Raw genomic sequence first — 18,524 nt, forward strand, 5'->3', positions numbered from 1 at the left:
GCATTATTTCAATAAGCTTTTGGAGTTATGGAAAGGTTTGCTTACACTTGTGGGTAGAGCTGGGCCAACGCAGACAGACATCATTAGGTGGTAAGTGAGAGGCAGCACAGAATGTGGACCCACCTCACCCACACAGGACACTGGAAAAACTGCTCTTACAGCCTAAAATGTGAGGCTCATTTTTTGATTTGACAGCCAAGCCCCACTCTATTAGGATCGCTGACAGCGGCCCTTTTACGAATGATGCCTTTATACAGCAGTTGAAGGCTTCATTCCTGCATACATCATAACATATTGTTAAAATGCATTTGTGTTAGTGTTTATCCTTAAATCAAAGAATTGCCATTTGCTCTACACCAACAAAATCATACGTTCCAACCAAACTACAATTGGCTGTTCCTTAAAAAAAGAAATATGACATGTAAATATTTAGTCCTTCCTGCCTCTTACACATTCCTATTGGCCACTGAAGCAACCTAACATTGTGATGGGCTGGTAGGACTGTGTGGGAGCAGGAGGTAGTGGCAAGACCCATCACTACCCTGAAGTATTGAAGCTTTGCCTGTCTGAATGGCCCAGGTTTCAAAGTAATAGCAGGGTTTATGAGGCTGCTGCAAGCAATTTATACCTGCAGCAGTTTTTTTTTTTACATGTCCTCTTTAACCACTATATCCCATTTTATTGAACTGAAGAAAATATTAACCTGTATATGTTGCCCCTTTTTGACATATTCGCGCAGCCATTGCTGAGCTGGAAGTTACCTGAAGTCTGCCAGTTACTGAGCCATCAACTGCCTGACGTCACACATTGTCTACCATCTACTAAATGTGCAATGTGTGTGGTAAGGCAGCAACTTCAGGTGACCTCTCACTCTATGAAAATGTTAAGTCGGGTATACATGGGTAGATTTTCGCATCAATATTGGTACGAAAAATCCCATTGGAATGTTTGATAATGCCATAGAGACTTGCCGATTGTTGTTCGAATTTTTGTTTGATTTTCATTTTAATTAAGATTTGATTTTGGAATGAATAGTTTCCTGAACAAAAAAACACATTCACTGTTAGAATTTTGTTCCTTCAAATTTTGTCAACACTAGGGTCAAAATCGATCATCGATTGGACCACGTCAACAATTATAAAATCAAATGAACGTTTCCAAATCAATTTCATTTGTTTGAAATTCTAACCGTGTATACCATACTTTTGACAGAGTATATAAAGCTAAATAAGGGGGAAATATTAATCTTTCATTAGTAAGCCTGTACAATTCTAATACTTAAAGAAATAATATTCTGAATTCTGCATAAGCCCACTCGTGACTGGTTCTATTTAAGCTTCCATCTGCTCAACGAAGTGATATCAACTTACACACATCTCACTATGATTATTACAATATTTTTTGAGGGAATTCTCCTATTCCCTTGTTCACTTATTTGTTAGGCACAACTTTTGTTCATGTTCCTAGAAAAATATTGTATCTAAAACTATAGACAGTATATATAATATCGTAATGCAAACACTTAGAATCTTAGGGTTTAGACTCACTGCACATTACAATCTATCTTTAGACTCTTTTAGCCTCACCTCATAATGAATTCTTTGAAGCACAACCTCAGCTTGTTGTGATGTCGATACAGCTTAGGATCAGCAGGAATGTCAGCCAGAAACACTTGAGCTACCTCTAGTGGTCCCTAAAATACATACAGGAGAATGATTAGATTAGACCGGAGTTAGTTTGTCAAAAGCCCCTTGTTTTATAAGAATGTTCATCAGAAAGTTTACCAAAAATGCTACAGACCAGAGAAATTCTGGAATATTTTAAAGCTACCAAACAATGTATTAACCAGTAAGAAATGTTGTGTGTTACCCTATGTACAAACTGTTCTGAAAATGATGATATTGGATACACACATTTTTACTGCAGATTTGCTGTTCACTATGCAGTAGCATTATATAGAAGACATACATACGAGATACGTCCTCTAAACACTAGCTGGGCAAACTGTGTACACTGGTATAGGATCCACAAGCAGGTCCCAATGCTTTGTCAAAAGGTACTGGGAGCTGAGCAAAAAGCTTAAGAGCTTGTAATTGTGTTTTCCATGATAAATAAATAGTTCATTTCTTGTTGACTTGAGAGCCCACAAGACAGTATTTTGGGAAACAAATGTAGAATCACAATTATTACAGCAACCATTCACTGAACTGTGATTCCAGAAAAAGTCTACAATGATAGACTTGAAGTGTGCCTACAGTTTACCCACTCTAGCTCTGCACAAAACAAAATGCTAGTGGACAATTGCCACAGTTTGCTGTACTCTTCTATTCGTTGGATTAAAGCTGTTATGGAGACCCTGGTAGGATGACCCATGATTACTAGTAGCAATAACATTTCATTTGTATTAAGATTATTAAAATATATTTCTATTGATACCTGATTTACTGTGGCTCCCACTGAACCCTGCAACACCATCTGAAGCATCTTTGCATCTGGTGGCTCCTGGCTGGTAGCAACAGCCAGTTCAAGAGTTTTCTTCTGCATATCTTCTATGGCAACTTCAATTGGAGTCAAGGTAAACTAGAAAACAAATGTATTTGTAAATATATTTTTATGTGGTTCAGGGAATTTTAGTGCAAAAAGTGCAAAAACCAAGTTTACAGTGCACTGTCTCCTGTTTCAACTCATCTATTTGTCAGTTTACATTTATACAGCAAATTAATCGAATAGCTGGATTTCCTTGGCTGTGCTTCAGATAATGTTTACTGTATCACCAAAAGCTGCTATTGAACATGTCAAGACAATGCTAGGCCTTGGATCACTGTGAACATTTTTCTTTTGGAGCAAAAAAATACATGTTCCTACTAATGGAAATAAAGCAGCTGTCAGTTGTGAACAATTAATACATCTGTTGCCATTAATATAGGTGGCTTTTGCTTACAAAATACTCAGCAATCCCATTTCAGGCATGGAACCATGTCTTTCAGTAAACATACATCCATTGTGAGCTGGCTGCCAGTGTAAATACAATGAAGCACATTGTGACATTGTCAAGACCTGCACTGTTTTGTTTTCCTGGATCAAAGAGAAGTATTGTTATATATTTGTAGCAGTAAATCTCATTAAAGCCTTACATGAAGTGGTGCCCATACACAGATAAGACAAGTAACAGGTCTTTTTAGGCCTAGCATATATGACCACAGCATGGTTGTTCCTAGAACAAACACTGCTGTCAATGATATTGGGAAATCATTTTATGCCTACTAAATATTCATGGTGCTCAGCTGAGGTCTTGGAATGCCCTGAAACCAACTTTCTTTATTTCTTTATCCAGTGTAGTCACTGTCAGCAGGATCAGGAGACAATCGTGTGATATTTGTTGATAGCCTTATGCTGCCCATAGACATTAGAGGATTGTTGGATTGTGCCTGCACCTCAGAGCAGGAAATGTAACACATTTTGCAGAGTTCTCTTTAAATTTGGCTCTAACAACTTCATATAATTAAGACACAGGAGGAGATAAGTGAAACTTGATAGGAAAAAGGAGCCCTGCGCTCTAAAGCCTGCATTCTTGCCTGTGATCAAACATGCCATGGCTAATTGGTACCTACTGTATGTTAATGAATTGGTGATATGTTGAACTTCTACATTTATGGAAATATGTGCAGAATGTTCATAATGATCTTAAACTCTCTGATAAAAGAGCTGAGTATGACACTGGAAGCCACACAGACCCACACTTGCCAGTCAATGTCTGACAATGACATATAGAATCCTGATTGTATAGAAAAGGAGAGCCATGCAATACCCACAACTATCAATGTTCATTCTTCCCTGGTGACTGTTCAACCACCTTAAAAATAGATGATTTCCCTTTTTTGTTTATCTTACCTCCTCTTTTTGGATGACATTAATGCGGGTCTTTATATATGGAAACGCATGCATTGTTGTCAAGATAGTTTTCCTCTTATACTGCTCATTTAGTTCTCCACGCGGGCGTCCATCTAGAGTGAATGGTGTGGTGTACATGAATCTGCGCAGGTTATAGTTCTTCTCAAAATAGGTCATCCTGTATTTCATCTCATACTCCTCAAAGTATGGTTCCACAAATGTAATCTGGATGTAGGCCTGAAGAAACGTAAGACAGGATATTAGCTTACTAGTGAACACTGTAAACAAAGAAACTATTAATAAACTTTTGCAAATATATGTGTACCTTGTTTGGATCCAGCTTTGATTTGTCCACTGGGGTTGAATCTTTAATCACTTCTACTGCATCTTCCCCAAAACAATTCCCATAAAACGCCTGCAGTGGAAACCGAGATGTACATTAGTACTATCCACCCTTGGACTCTTATGCCAATGGTTTTACTATGGCAACACTTTTATTTTTTTTAGACTGTGTGTTAATACCAAATTAGTTTATTTACAATTTTGCATTGTGCATCACTCTTTTTCTGTGTATGTCCAGTTTAAAATAGGCATAAATAGGGATATACCGATATTAGTATCAGTGCTGATACCGCGTATTTGGGCGAGTACAAGTAAAATACTCCTGATGCTTATACTGATACTGGAACTTCTAGCATCAGGATGCTGGGAGGCGAGTCATTACCTGCCCCATATCTTCCTGATTGGCCAAAAAGCCGGCTCTATTCTCCCTCGTCACTCGGTAAGGAGAAAGCATGGAGCTGGCTTCCCGGCCAATCAGGAAGCTGGGCAGCATGTAATCACTCACCGCCCAGCTTCCTGATTGGTCAGGAAGCTGGGCGTCGAGTCATAACCCGCCCGCCAGCTTCCTGATTGGCCAGAAGGCTGGTTCCATGCTTCCTCGTCACCTGGTGACAAGGGAGCGAGGAGCCGGCTTCCTGGCTAATCAGGAAGCCAAGCAACAAGTCATTACACGCCGCCCGACTTCGTTAATTAGACTTCTGGTAACGCCGAGTACGGGAAAAAAATATCGGTACCGGAAAACCGGTATCGGTGTATCCCTAAGCAAAAAACATTAACTGGCAGTCAGGTGTGCAAACACAACTGACTGCCAAACAATCTTTAAAAGTAGCCCTTTAACATGCATAGTAATTATTATGGAGAAACAGAGCAGCCAAATAACCTTGTCATAAGCCTTTACTCAGAGAATACAGTAGCAAGCCAAAACGTCAGCAGTTCCCTTGAGAATAAATAGAAGAAACTCGAAAAACATCAGGATCAGGAAGGACACTGTAAGTGTTTTTCTTTATAAAGTAAATGGTGATTCTGTCAAGTCTATGGATACTGTAATACTTTTTTTTTTTTTACAAAGTAAATGAACTTGCCATTGAACTTTACTCACCTCTAATCTATGGGAAATCTCAGGAAGCTTAGTGATTGTTGGTTCTTTATAAATAAATTCTTGTTCATCTAGATCTCCAAATCTTGCCCCATAAAATCCAACACGGAAGTAAGTTCCAAACATCCTTTTCTGACCCTATTAACAATGAATTATATATTTATTTGTTTTGACCAAGTAAACTTTTCATGCAAAATATTAAAACTGACGTTATTAATCCTTATTAAATATGCAAGTTTTAGTAGTTCTTTTAAAAAGCAGTTCTCCCTGTCCACACCACACATCATTTCAATGTGTTAATTACTGAAATCATTTGGCCAGTCCAGATCATTCCTGGAATGTGGCATGGACCTGGACTGCTAATCATGTCATACATTTTATTAATCAGGGGCAGAAGAGTCTATTATGCAGCAATGACTGCAGGCAACAGAGTAGGTGCACTATATGATACTTATCCACCAGGGAAGGCGGCAGTGCATAAGGAACAATCTTCCAGCTGTGTTATCATGCCAACATGTCTCCTGACATCACAGAAGTTCACTGATTGGTTTTTAATAAATGCCAGCCCAAAAGAACAAATTAAATTGATCTATTGAAAAATCTATGAATTATGCACAGGGGCGTCGCGAGGCTGGGTGACACCTGAAGCGGTAACCGAGTGTCACCCCGCCGAGACGTCACCGCACCAAAATGACTGTAAGTAATTTTGGTGTCACCCCTCCAATGGTGCTACCCGGGTGCGGGACGCACCCCCTGCACTCTCCTTGTGACGCCACTGATTATGCATAATTACTGTATAATCATACAATATTTTCGGTGCTTCATCCACACATGATATTATCCCTAAATCAGTATTCATGACAACTTCCCTGCTGGAAACTCAATAGGAATAAATAAGGGGTCCAAAGGGGTGAATGATTTCTTGGGTGTGTCTAAACCCAAGTAAAACAAAAGTGGCGCTGGCTGGACAGATGAGACTGATGAGGTTTGTTTGGGAAGGTAGAAGATGATTAAATCTGAACTGCTGTTTTTCCAAAGTAGTTATAATATCAACAAAAGGAATATTCCCAAACAGTAGTTGAACCCAGATCAGTCAAGATGCCAGAATCTTACTTATGGTGGTCTTAATCTGTCCAGTAAACTCAGGAAATGCAACAAATGTCATTTACTTTTCAATCTACCTGTGCCACAACAAATTTCACTTAACCAATCACCCATTTAATGGAAGCCAACCTGTCACACAGCATCCTTTGTGTAAAGCCCATTTAACAATGACCACTAAATTAGTCATAATATTTTTTTCCCCTGCTGTTAAAGACTTGCTTACAATGTACTAGTCACTCTCAGGTACCTTGTGTATTATGCGATCAAAGGCCTTCTGCAGTTTCTCATGAGTCGATGCAAGCTTACGGAAGTCTCGGTGAGCTTCAAGAACAGGGATGACAATCTTATAGACTTCATTCACCGTTTCATAAAATCCTGCCTGTAACAGACAAGTAAAAGCACTAAGTTACAATATACAGTATGTGTCACAAACATCATAGTTTCTCAGCTGTCTACATATTTAGAAGTTCCACTGATGTTCTCCTGTGACTTTGGTGCCACAGCTACTATTTCTCTAGTGTTTTCTACAGGTAGAGAAAGCAATACTGAGTTTTACAATCTCTTTAGCTAACTTCTGATATTCTTTCAAGCACTTCAGGATATCAAAAATGTACATTTTACAGTACACTCAAAAGTGTATATTTTTAAATTCCAAACTTTCTAGCATATGGAGACATCTGGAAATTCAGGGCTACATTTATGTACAGGTTCTCCCTTTGTCACCTGGCTCTTTTGCAGTTAAATTACCTTATCTGTAACCATGTAGTGATATATGTCAAAATGTAGCCATGCCAAACTCTACAGTCATAGGGAAAAATTAGGTTTCCCTCCTTCTAATACTTTCTTTGTTCTGACCAGAAATGATCCTGCAAGATTCAGGGCACTGTGAAGTAACACTGTCAGCTTCCTTCTGCAGTTGCTGCCTATATAAGTACTGCAGTCAGAGCTGAGGAGTGGGTGAGTTGGACCTCCTCAGACGGTAAAAAATGTAATTCCTTTATATAAGATTAAAACCTACTTGATTAAAGAGTTCTGCAGCCTGTTCTAAGAGCCCAACCAGTCCGGTTTCTGAGAAGTATCTTCCAGAGCACACTCCGTCTTCATCTGGGGTCAGAATGTCATCAGACACTGCTGATTCTTCTATCACATTAGAAGAAATGTTCTGCAAAGATCAAATGTTTCATTTGCAAAATAAATACTGGATGTATATATTTTTTCCTGCATTTACAGTACATTAAAGTGAAAGTACACACGAACTTTGAAAATATTTTAATGTAAAAATACTGTATGAGAGCTAATACATAAATGAGGCATGCCATGCAGAGATCAGTAGAAAAAGTACAATTTTTTAAATTCTGTGCTTAGATTCCGCATTCAAAAGCAAACAACTGTAAGGCCAGAAAGAAGTTAAAGCCACAAATGAGTAGGAAATAGAACAACCTTTTAGTTAGTTAACTTCACTGGTTCTGTCTTTCCTACTGTCACAATTTAGAAAGGTATATAGTGCCCTTATAGCATATAACAAAGGGGCAGGCAGCTGCATTTTTTACTAGTCTGTTAGAGCTGCTGTTAAATGACAGCGGCTCTCACTACGCAGGCTCACTTACACGCAGTGGGTAAGTACATTCTCCGTCTGTAGCTTTGTGTGATGTAAGACTGAGCCGTATAGTGAAAGCCATTTTTTCTGACTAAGTGTCAGCAACCTGCTTGACCCTTTATTTTAAGTAAGCAGATATCTGTGCCCTTGCTTGATGTGGTCAGTTTGAAATGGGAGCAAAAGAGAACTGGCAGGATCGCCAAGTATTTAACAGCAAAAATACAATAAATAATTACAGACTACATTTATTAAGACCTATATGAATATCTCAACATATATGAGGAATCTTAATTCTTGGGGTAACAAATACTTTAAACAAAATAAAGCACAGGGGAAACATGAAAAGGGGAAGGGTGGCATTCGGTGCTAAAGAAACTACAGTAATTTATTGCTGCTCAGTCTGCTGCATCCTCCATAAAAATGGGCCAGATTTTGTTATTTTAAAATGGGAAAATGGTTGCTGTTACCAGGCCTCAAAACAAATACTGAGTATAAAATAATTGCTGGGGATAAGACAAAATTGAAATGTATGCAATGTAAACCCTCTGGCTACTTTGAACTACTATCCCTGAAGAAGTATAGAGATAAGGACTTCTGACTTTCCTGATCTTCATGCTTGTTTCAAGTTAACGACTAAGAAAGTATTGATGCCAGAGACCAATATAGTCATAGCTTATTCAGGGGGATGTCAGCAATGGCAGCCTCCACGTATCTTCTAGAAAAAAATTACTTTAGTTGTGCTACAGACACAATCTGTACAAATCACATTCAATACATCAGCAAATATATTTGGTTTATTATTTGTTGGTTGTACTATGTTCAAAAAAATACCTACTGACTGAGAAAGGACAAAAGCCAATGCATCACAATGGCAATACAGTCAATCAGGGCTGGGTAAGACTTGACCCCAGGATACCATAATTGTTAGCAGTTTTCAAGGCAAACCAATAATCCAATGAGCTATCATACGCAAACTACAGAATATACCTACACTGTAATCTTACCTGAAAGCTAACACTGCCAACCGGAAGGTAGCTACAATCCTCCAGTATGCTCAAATATTCTGCTACGAGTGCCGCAGCATGGACAAGACACATGGCTGCTTCCGTGTAACATTTCCGTTTTACGTGCTTCTCTGCCATGTTCTGCAGCCAGGTGAGCCTCAGATCTGGTGATGTCTGGTAACCTTTAGCAATTCTAATTAAAACATAAACACATTCTTGACTATAGATATTCAGCAATCTCATTTTAATTGAATAGAGTTATGTTAACTATTGCCTACTACAAGGGGGGCCTACATCACTGTTCACCATTGAGTTTCGTAATTCTTCACCTATGTGTTGTCTAAAGCCAAAACCTTTTTTGTTTTGGATAGAGTACAGAATAGTTGGAGCCCCTGCCAGTTTTTTGCCTATATCTGTTTGGGAGACAATGCAGAAAATGAGAGTGAATATTTAAAAATTCAGAGGAGATTGGCTCTTAGGAAATTGTCACCGGTACATGTGTCCCCCATTGGAAGCTTTACCATCTATTCCTGTTCTGGAGACAACTGTCCATTCTGGATTTATCGTCTCACTTTAATGCTTGTGATAATGTCGTCAGGACAAGTAGAGAGAAAGTAAATCTCACAAGCGGGTGCTCAGACAGCAATAAACATTTAACAGGTTTTCGATCCCTTCCTCACAAAAAAAGTCTGTCTTTAGATACACTTTAAGTAGGCTATTATCTGTGTTTTTTTAGACTCTGGTAGTGAATTTTACCTGCTGAATTGTGTGTGGTTGACTTGCCAATCTGTACCTTACTCAGTAGGATATAACAAGAACATGAAAAAATAAGCTAAATCCTGTATTGCAGGAAATACATCTAGTACTAATTTTGCTTTCTGCCCAAGCTTGGAGTTCCTATAATATAAGTATGGTTCGCGCATTATTAATTTATATCCTAAAAGAAGACTTTGACCATTATTATTGCCATTTTATGTAGGTTGAACTCTGGACATGACTTAAATATGCTAAGTGAAACCTGTGTTGCAACAGCTACTGATAGAAACATAATTCACATGTACAGGGTGGAGTAACTGATGAAGAACAGCTTTTGTCTTGCAGCTAACTATAGATATGTACACAGCTTTTCAGGGTGGAGTAACTGATGAAGAGGAGCTTTTATCTTGCAGTGACCTATAGCTATGTCCACAGATGTAAATCTGTTTATTCCTAAGTCGCATGCATTTAAAAAAATGAGCTGGATGTGTTTTGTAACACGTACCTGTACATCAAGTCCATTAACATCTCTGGATCTTTTTGGAATGCTCTCATTTTCACTGTGTCTGAAAGAATACTGTTCAGGTTGTTCAAGAGCTCATTTACCTATAAAGAGGAATGACTTGATAATACCTGGTAGCAATAATAGAGAGATGGTACATTGATAGAAAGTAAAGCATCACGTGGGTGAAAAACATTTGTACTTTTAGAGGTTTTAGAGTGTAGGCTTGATTCTTACTGGTCTTGTCCAGCACCAGACAAAAATCATAATCTATTTCACTGAATTAATAAGGTTTACTGTGTATACAGAGTTAAAGGTCTGGATCTCTCTTTTTTTGTTGCTAGCATGTGGACTAGAAAGGGTTTAGTAAAAACATCACTGCTGATCACAGACTATATTAACATTTGACATGCCTAGAGTAAGTCTGAACTTGTGTGTTGTTGCAACTTTACGAAGGACAGGTCTTAATACCAAGTAAACTTACTCTCAGCCTTTCAATTTATCTACTAACATTTAGGTTAGAGTGAGACTACACTTTATGGAGGTGATTTGGCAGGGTGGTGTGAATTAACATGTTTTGCATATCAATGCCTCTTTTTTAAATGTAAATATGAGAAACATAATATAGAATATGGTTGTGTATAATTTGATGGTTAGCTTTGTGAGTCACATCACCTGTGTGCACCTTTTCCATGCAAAAACTAAGCAGCTGCCACGTTCAGGTTCTTAATAATGACAACATATTGCTAGGGCCTCCTTCCATATGTAAGTGTCGTGAGAAGGCCTTCCTCCATATGTAAGTACGTAGAGGAATTGGTCTACATCTGACAGTTACACAACTATATTTACACCGCACCACACAGTTCCTATGACATTTAACAATGGCTTTACTTTCCAGTTGCAATTCTGTAGAATATGTTGACATAGCTAAACCTGAAAAACAAGCTGTGTTTTATAAAGCCTCTTTTGCTAATGTTATAAAAGTATAGTGTTGTGTACATTTAGGGAAATGTCACTGGGATTTTTCCATACCACATAGATTATGAATCATTACTGTAATTAACACAAACATTACTACATTACTGTAATTAACACATGTCCACTGAGCTGATCAAGTGTAATTCTCTTTTTTAGATTGAGGGATAGTGGAAAAGTACCCACTTACATTGGTGGTCATTAGAGAAATGCCCCCTTACATAGATGGTCAGTAAAAAAGTGCCCTATTACATTGGTGGTCAGTGAAGAGATACCTCCTTACTTTGGTGGTCAGTGAACAAGTGCCCCATTGCATTTGTGGTAAATAGAGAAGTGCCCTCTTACATTAATGATGAATGTGATGCCCCTTTATATTGGTGGTCAGATAAATGTAACATTACATTGATGGTCAGACGAGAAATGCCTGCCTATTATTATATTGACAATCAGTGTAACGATGGACCCTTACATTGATAGTCAGTGTGGTGTCCTCTTACATTGATGGCCAGTATAGTGCCACCTTACGTTGCATTTTATCTTATGTATCACACATATACATATAATCAATATAGTATGCGCATATAAATGCAGTATGTACATTACCTGTGCAGGAAATAAAGTGGTTTGCATATCTTCATCTTCCTCGGCATATGCCAGAATGCTCCTCAGTGACTTGCGAAGATACTCTTCATTAAAATCCTGTGACTTCCCAACCAGTGAGGCTAATGACATGGTAACTTGCATTTTCACTCGGGCAAAGTTCTAGACGAATTAAACATATCCACATTTTCAAGATATTAATATATGTATTTTATTGTTATCCAAGTCAAGACAGGTACAGTGGTATCTCAGTTCATGAACGCTTCTGTTTGCGAACAATTATGTTCGTGAACAGGAAGTTTGGCAAAATTTTGCTTCCGTTTGCGGACTCCGCATAGAGTGACGAACACCACCACAGCCATCTTCCCTGCTCTGACACATGGTCGTGGCTTCCTTTAGTCAAATCGCAGTCTGATCACAGTTTGATTCGGTTCACGACCAGAATCGTGGAACAAATTAAGTTTGTGAACCGAGGTACCACTGTATATAAGATGGGTTGCTTTACAGATCCAGTCCAACCAAACCTTTTCATTTAACTTAGGAATGTAATGGTTACTTTCAACATAGAGCAGGCACAATGAGATGCCAGCACTCATGAAAACTGTTTTACAACTGCCCTTAGAAGTGTAGCACTGATGGGAGCCCCTTATCCTGCAAAACCTTCTTAAGGTAGAGTTCACATGTGCAGCTGGCAGTAAAAACAGGCATTTAATCTGCGTTTTTACCACTCCCTGGCCTCCCACTGACAAATTATCATTGCAGCAGGACAGTGCTGTACACATTGCCATGACCACGATGCTTTGCAGTGCAGCAAAAATGATACCACACGTCATGCTTGCCGCCTGCCAAACACAGCCATTGATTTGAATGAGAATGAGATTGTGCTGCAATACCATGCAAAAGGCTTGGCATGCAGTTGCAGCATGGTCCATGTAAAATCCCCCTTGGTATCAAATAAAAAAGGGCATTCAGGAGGCAGCAGTCTCGGCTCCTGAATGCCTAGAGGCTGCTGGTTTACCAGTATAGTCCGCCACTTGTGTGAATGAGCCCTTATGGGTCCCGGAAAACAACCATACCCTCATACCACACCCAGTAATGTAATGCTTTGTGTTTTTCTTCCCCAGTATCAGATTCCCCAGATTGTGGGCATTTACATGCTGGATTCAGTAGTAATTTTGAGGGAAGTTATAAAGTGATTTTAATGAGTACCTGTATCCTATAGTGCCCACATGTGTGTCATTTGTATACAATTTATTTCTATCACAGACTTACTTAAAGATTTGGCACTCTGAAGCAATTATGAGAGTTCCACTTTTCCTGTTGGGTTTTAAATATATTTTATACAATGTAGAATGCAGCAAAAACATGGGACCACCCCAATTATTAGCAGAGGGGAAGGAACAGAGCCTGAAACTAAGGCAGGGGAGATAATGATGGGAACGACTCCAGGGATATAGGAAACCAAATAGTGGCTCGGCTTACCAGACTTCACTTGCACTTGAAATACTACTTTGAATTGATTGACTGCTTATATTAGGATATGATGTTTACTATTGGTTAAAGGTAGTAATGTTGTGCAAAGTAATGTTGAAAGTAATGGTAAAAAATTGTTGGGTACATGTAAACAAACAGATAATAGCATTAACGTGCAACTGAAACCAAAATGTTTGTTTAACTTTGGATAGAGTGGAAAGGGAATAGAACACCTGTCAGGTTTTCATTACTGTATGTGTCCCCATTAGGGAGATTCACCCTATCTCCTTGTCCTGTTGAGTGTTATTACTAAAAGTGAAAGAAGACCCTAAATGTTGTCATCTGAACAGGAATAGATGGGAAATCTTTCAATGTGGATACTAGTTATGATGACCTTGCTGAGCGCCAGAGATTTCCCTCACTTTGGAGGGATTTGCTCTCACTTCCTGTTGTGGCTATTGGACAGGAAGTAAAGAGAAATCTCTTTGCACAGAGGACAAAGATGGCAAACAGAAAGCTGACAGGTGTTATAACCCTCCCTTACTCCTTCCACAACAGAAAAAAAACTTTTGGCTTCAATTCTACATTTAGCAAAATCCTACATTTATATACTTCTTCAATATATCTGTAAGATTGCATGAACCTACACTGGTACTACTGAAGCTGTATCTCATGATCAGGTAAAGGGTGGAACACGCTTGGCTCCTTGTGCTTTCCAAAGCACTGCTGCAATGATGTAAGACCTTTTGGCAGAGATCAGCACATTGCTCCACTTCTTCTTCAAACAGGAAGTCCCCAGCCTATAAGGGGGAATTAGAAGGTTAGAAAAGCACAGTAATTATGTTCATGTTTTCTTTAATTAGCACTGAGTAAACATTAAACTGTAGAACAACTGGATAAAGTGAAAATTCATTTCACTTGTGCTACTATTTTTCCTAATTTCCATTCTACATAGACATAATGTTTGTGCCTTCTACTAGCAAATTCTTTCAAAATGTTCCCCATGTTATATACAGTATGGTCTAAGCACTGCTTGCTTCTGCATTTTACTTTTCCCTTCAATATTACATTTTGAATCTGCACAAAATGCCTCATCCTCAATGATGTCAATAGTTCCAAAAATATCCTCATATCTACGGTAGGTAAGTTCTGATTCTGTTACATGAATATACTCCATGATCACTCTTCCTAAATCAGTTATAAAGCTATGGATAGGCAGCAACTTGAACTTGTAACTGCACCCATGTCTAGCATGTATTCAGTGATGGATAAAACCGTCATTTGCATTCTGGTTCCTTTGCACTGCAGCATCAGCTTTCTGACTAAATTGTTACTTTACCTTGACGATAAGCAGCCGGATGGATGAAAAGCAGTGGGCCAGGTAGGTGTTGCTCTGATTAGTGCTCAGAGAGTGCACAAGTACTTTAAGGGCTCCTCCAAGTTGATTATCCTTGCAGTCTGCAGATAAGCTGACCTAAAATGATTAACAGGAACTTAAAGAAAGATATGGAAAAAATGACATAGAATGCATACTATTTCAACATAATATTTACAGGGTTTCAGCCTTTCCAGTAAACCACATTTACAATGGTAGCGACTCCCAATGTGGAATGTTAGTCATTGGGTTGTTCTGATTTGCTCATCTTCACAGCTGTCAGCATGCTCTGCATTGGCTGAAAAAAACACTACAAATCTCATCTCTGAAAACCAGATGATTGTCTGTGATTTGAGAGCACTATTGCCACTGAGGAAAAGTCCTTCATTGAAATTATTTCCACTTTTTCTCAAAGTAAAACATTCCTTTCACTACATGTAACTCGTTAAAGTGACACTAAACTCAGGAGTTAAATCTTAAAAATGCATTCAAGCACCGTAACTATTAACACAAATGTATGTTATTTGTGTATCACTTAGCTGTAGATCCTCAAATCATCTCTGTATTCATGCTGACACTGTCCTTCCTTCTGGAGGATGGCTATATTTGTTCTCCATGGTCCCTGTGTGTGTTGTATAGTAGCCACTGCTCCAAGCTCACTCCTGTGATGGACTACAATCCCAATACAATTAGTAAACTAAACATGAGAATGTAGTCTATCACAGGAGTGAGCTTGGAGCGGTGGCTACTTTACAACCCACACAGGGACCATGGGGAACAAAAGTAGCCACCCTCCAGAAGGAAGGACAGTGTCAACACCAATTCAGAGATGATTTGAGGATCTACAGCCAAGTGACACACCAATAAGATACATTTTTGTTAATAGTTAAGGTACTTGAATTTATTTTTAAAATTTAACTCCTGAGTTTAGTGTCACTTTAACTTTTGACATAACACTTCAAATTTGGCTCACTATTATAAAAATAGAGACTTGCACAAATATAATTTTTCAATAAGTTGCTCTAAAGGTGTGAGCATACACTAAAAAAAAGTTTGAAATCTAGTCCCCTGAAGTTTACTAAGTACATCTAAGATCCTCGATTTCAATTTTCTTTAAAAAAAAAACATATGCAGAAAACAATTAAGAAAAGATTTTAGTGGTCTAGCATACACAAGTCCTTAATGCTGATTAAATCTCACCTGTAATATGGTTTCTACCACATCCAGAATAATCAAGTTGGCTTCAGTAGCCAAGTTTCCACACATAATGGCCTCCTGGTCTATTTCAGCCTTTGCCCTGTCATAGAAATATATTTTATTCAAGAGTGGTCTCTCTCTAACATCAAAACAACAGGCACACAATGCTACACTTGTTTGTTAATGTAAATGTAGCTATGCTGTTCTATTCATTACAGCAATATTCAGCCATAAGCATTTGTTTATTACTTCGCTGTCAGTAGCTTTTACATTTATTTAAATAGCATGTTTACTTGTCCAGTCATTTGCTTCCATAAAGGGTGTAATATACGTGAACCTAGTACACCATGAATAACCTCTCTAATCATACATTTTCATTAGTCTCATCCACAGTAATTTATGCTTACGCCAATGTGTTATTATACTCAGTGTTTTGCATACTATACTATATCATATGAACCTACTATAATATATTATTGTTCTCATTGATACGGTACCACAAAGTAAAGGTGCTTACATATTTAGTCTCTCGTTAGCTTGGCGCCAGTGTGTCTGCTCTTTCCTCCACCGCAGGTTCTCATTAAGGCCAGCAAATTTGTCATTCCCCGCTACAGAAAAAGACAATGTCACCTATAATTTCTGAGTGCAAATGACAACCTGTGCATAAAAAGTTCCTGCATTTTCATGCATGATTTATTAGAACATATCCTGTAAGAATGATGTATTATGTCAGACAAATGACCAACTTTTCATTACTGACTAAAGATACGAACCTGAAAATTAACAGTTATGTATAAATCAAATAGTACTTGTACTCAGCAAAACCTGTTCAGTGAAAAGAATGCATACAAAGAGAGCCACTAAACTGACCTTTCATCTATCCAGTGTGGAAACACCCATTTGATGTGCTAAACTAACATTTAGCATTTGTATACTCCATCTCCAGTTATTTCTGTAGTTCCTTATGAAATGTACTGAGCAATGATTTAGTTCAGTCAAGCACACAGCATATGAGAAGGAATAAAAGGTGACTTGAAAAGGGTCTTTTGTTGGTGCACTTATATCATCAACAGGCAGTTACAGTATATATTGGCCTTGCCGGTGACATGCACATTTGTGGAATAAACCTGTTTGCAGTGGTCTGAGGATGTACTTCAACTGCTTTACAATATAAAGGTGCTAGATGTCCTTTAGATGATGTACTCGTTTACAAACGTCCACACACTTGTACGTAAACTCTTGGCCATAACAACTAAATTATATTGCAGTTTCAAGGGCTTATCAGAAAAGTAAAAGTTATAGCCACTGCACATACAGATATCTTACTGTGTATGAATAAGGTTTCTGCTATCAGATAGTGGAAGCACCAAATGATTACATCTCGACAATGTAATGGCTGTTACGGAGGAAACGCATCAATGGAAGATCGCTCGTCACCTAAAACCTTCCCCCAGTCGCCGGTATACTGGACTACACGATAACTCCACTGTTTGTCTGATGGATGGACTCTTTCATAGCTGGCTTTCTCTGCTCTGTACATTGGCCGTACCTCTCGGTGCCCAGCTGTGGCTCTAGCCATTTGATGGAGGGTATGAGCATGGATCAGTAATTTTCCCAGTGGAAGCTTACATGACGATTGCTATGGGGATTACTGCAGCTTGATATCTGATTGGACACTGAGAGACGGCTATAGTAGGATAGTTTTAGATTGCCCAATATATAGGTTGATTCCCTTGCTACTTACCATCTACACGCGTGTGTGGTATTATCCTCAGTGGTATTATATAGGGTAGTAATATTTTCAGTGAGACCCGTACTTATGTTTAGCGGAAAAGTGATTGTGAATATTATTTCATTCTTATGGATTTGACTGGATACTATGAGCAATCTTAATACAAAATTATTTCCACAAACTACATGTAAGGATCAGGCTTACTATAATCCCATGATAACTACCAGTGGGGTATTAAATAACACTGCCCCCTCATTATTTCACACCTCCATGTAAGACATACCAACTCTCAGCTATGCATACCTCAAAGTTCTATCGATCATGGTAAAGCAGTTTTAGAGAACAGTTTATTGTCTTTCATGTCAGTTTGGTACTGGAAGCGTTTTTGATTGATTTCTGTCCACCTCTTCATAACCTGACTAATTCTTAAGTCTTTACAAAGTTTCAGTACTGAACTAATATAAAGTAACACTTTTGGAGGAAAGAAAGCACCATATGATAACAGGGTATATCTTAAATTCAACCATCTGTTCCTCAAGGTCACCCCACAGCTACCTTCAAATGCCAATGCAAATTCTTAGTTCAGAAGACATGAACTTCACGGTCTCAAATTTGCCTCAGTCCAGAATTGTATTGCTGGATAGGGGTAGATTCGTGCTTATGCATCTACTACCCAGGTCGGTATTTACAATGGCAATTCAGGAGAGCTTAGGGGTTCTATAGAGTGATAGTGTAACAAAGGGTATGTCTCTACCTTCCTCTAAAACTGTTAATGTACAACTGTTCTTATTTTTTGCCTCAGATATACTTTGACAAACTGTTGCACCCAGGTTTCTCATGAACTAATCACTCGTTTAAATGCAGTAATGGGTTGATCTGA

General features: G+C 38.5%; 1 protein-coding gene across 1 annotated transcript in view; it reads right to left on the reverse strand.

The window, feature by feature from the left end:
- DOCK8 (dedicator of cytokinesis 8) overlaps window positions 1-18,524 on the reverse strand; it is a 129,582-nt gene that overhangs the window by 5,515 nt on the left and 105,543 nt on the right. The window contains exons 34-47 of the mRNA XM_018571256.1: window positions 16,430-16,520; window positions 15,916-16,012; window positions 14,680-14,814; window positions 13,988-14,140; window positions 11,871-12,029; window positions 10,296-10,396; window positions 9,035-9,227; window positions 7,452-7,595; window positions 6,681-6,812; window positions 5,333-5,467; window positions 4,217-4,306; window positions 3,892-4,128; window positions 2,437-2,580; window positions 1,587-1,693 (exon numbers count right to left, since the gene is read on the reverse strand). Coding sequence (XP_018426758.1) covers window positions 1,587-1,693; window positions 2,437-2,580; window positions 3,892-4,128; window positions 4,217-4,306; window positions 5,333-5,467; window positions 6,681-6,812; window positions 7,452-7,595; window positions 9,035-9,227; window positions 10,296-10,396; window positions 11,871-12,029; window positions 13,988-14,140; window positions 14,680-14,814; window positions 15,916-16,012; window positions 16,430-16,520 — 1,918 coding nt within the window. The remainder of the gene's footprint in view (window positions 1-1,586; window positions 1,694-2,436; window positions 2,581-3,891; window positions 4,129-4,216; window positions 4,307-5,332; window positions 5,468-6,680; window positions 6,813-7,451; window positions 7,596-9,034; window positions 9,228-10,295; window positions 10,397-11,870; window positions 12,030-13,987; window positions 14,141-14,679; window positions 14,815-15,915; window positions 16,013-16,429; window positions 16,521-18,524) is intronic.

Source organism: Nanorana parkeri, unplaced genomic scaffold, assembly GCF_000935625.1.
Source record: "Nanorana parkeri isolate BGI_ZX_2015 unplaced genomic scaffold, ASM93562v1 scaffold1713, whole genome shotgun sequence".
NCBI classification, from domain to species: domain Eukaryota; kingdom Metazoa; phylum Chordata; class Amphibia; order Anura; family Dicroglossidae; genus Nanorana; species Nanorana parkeri.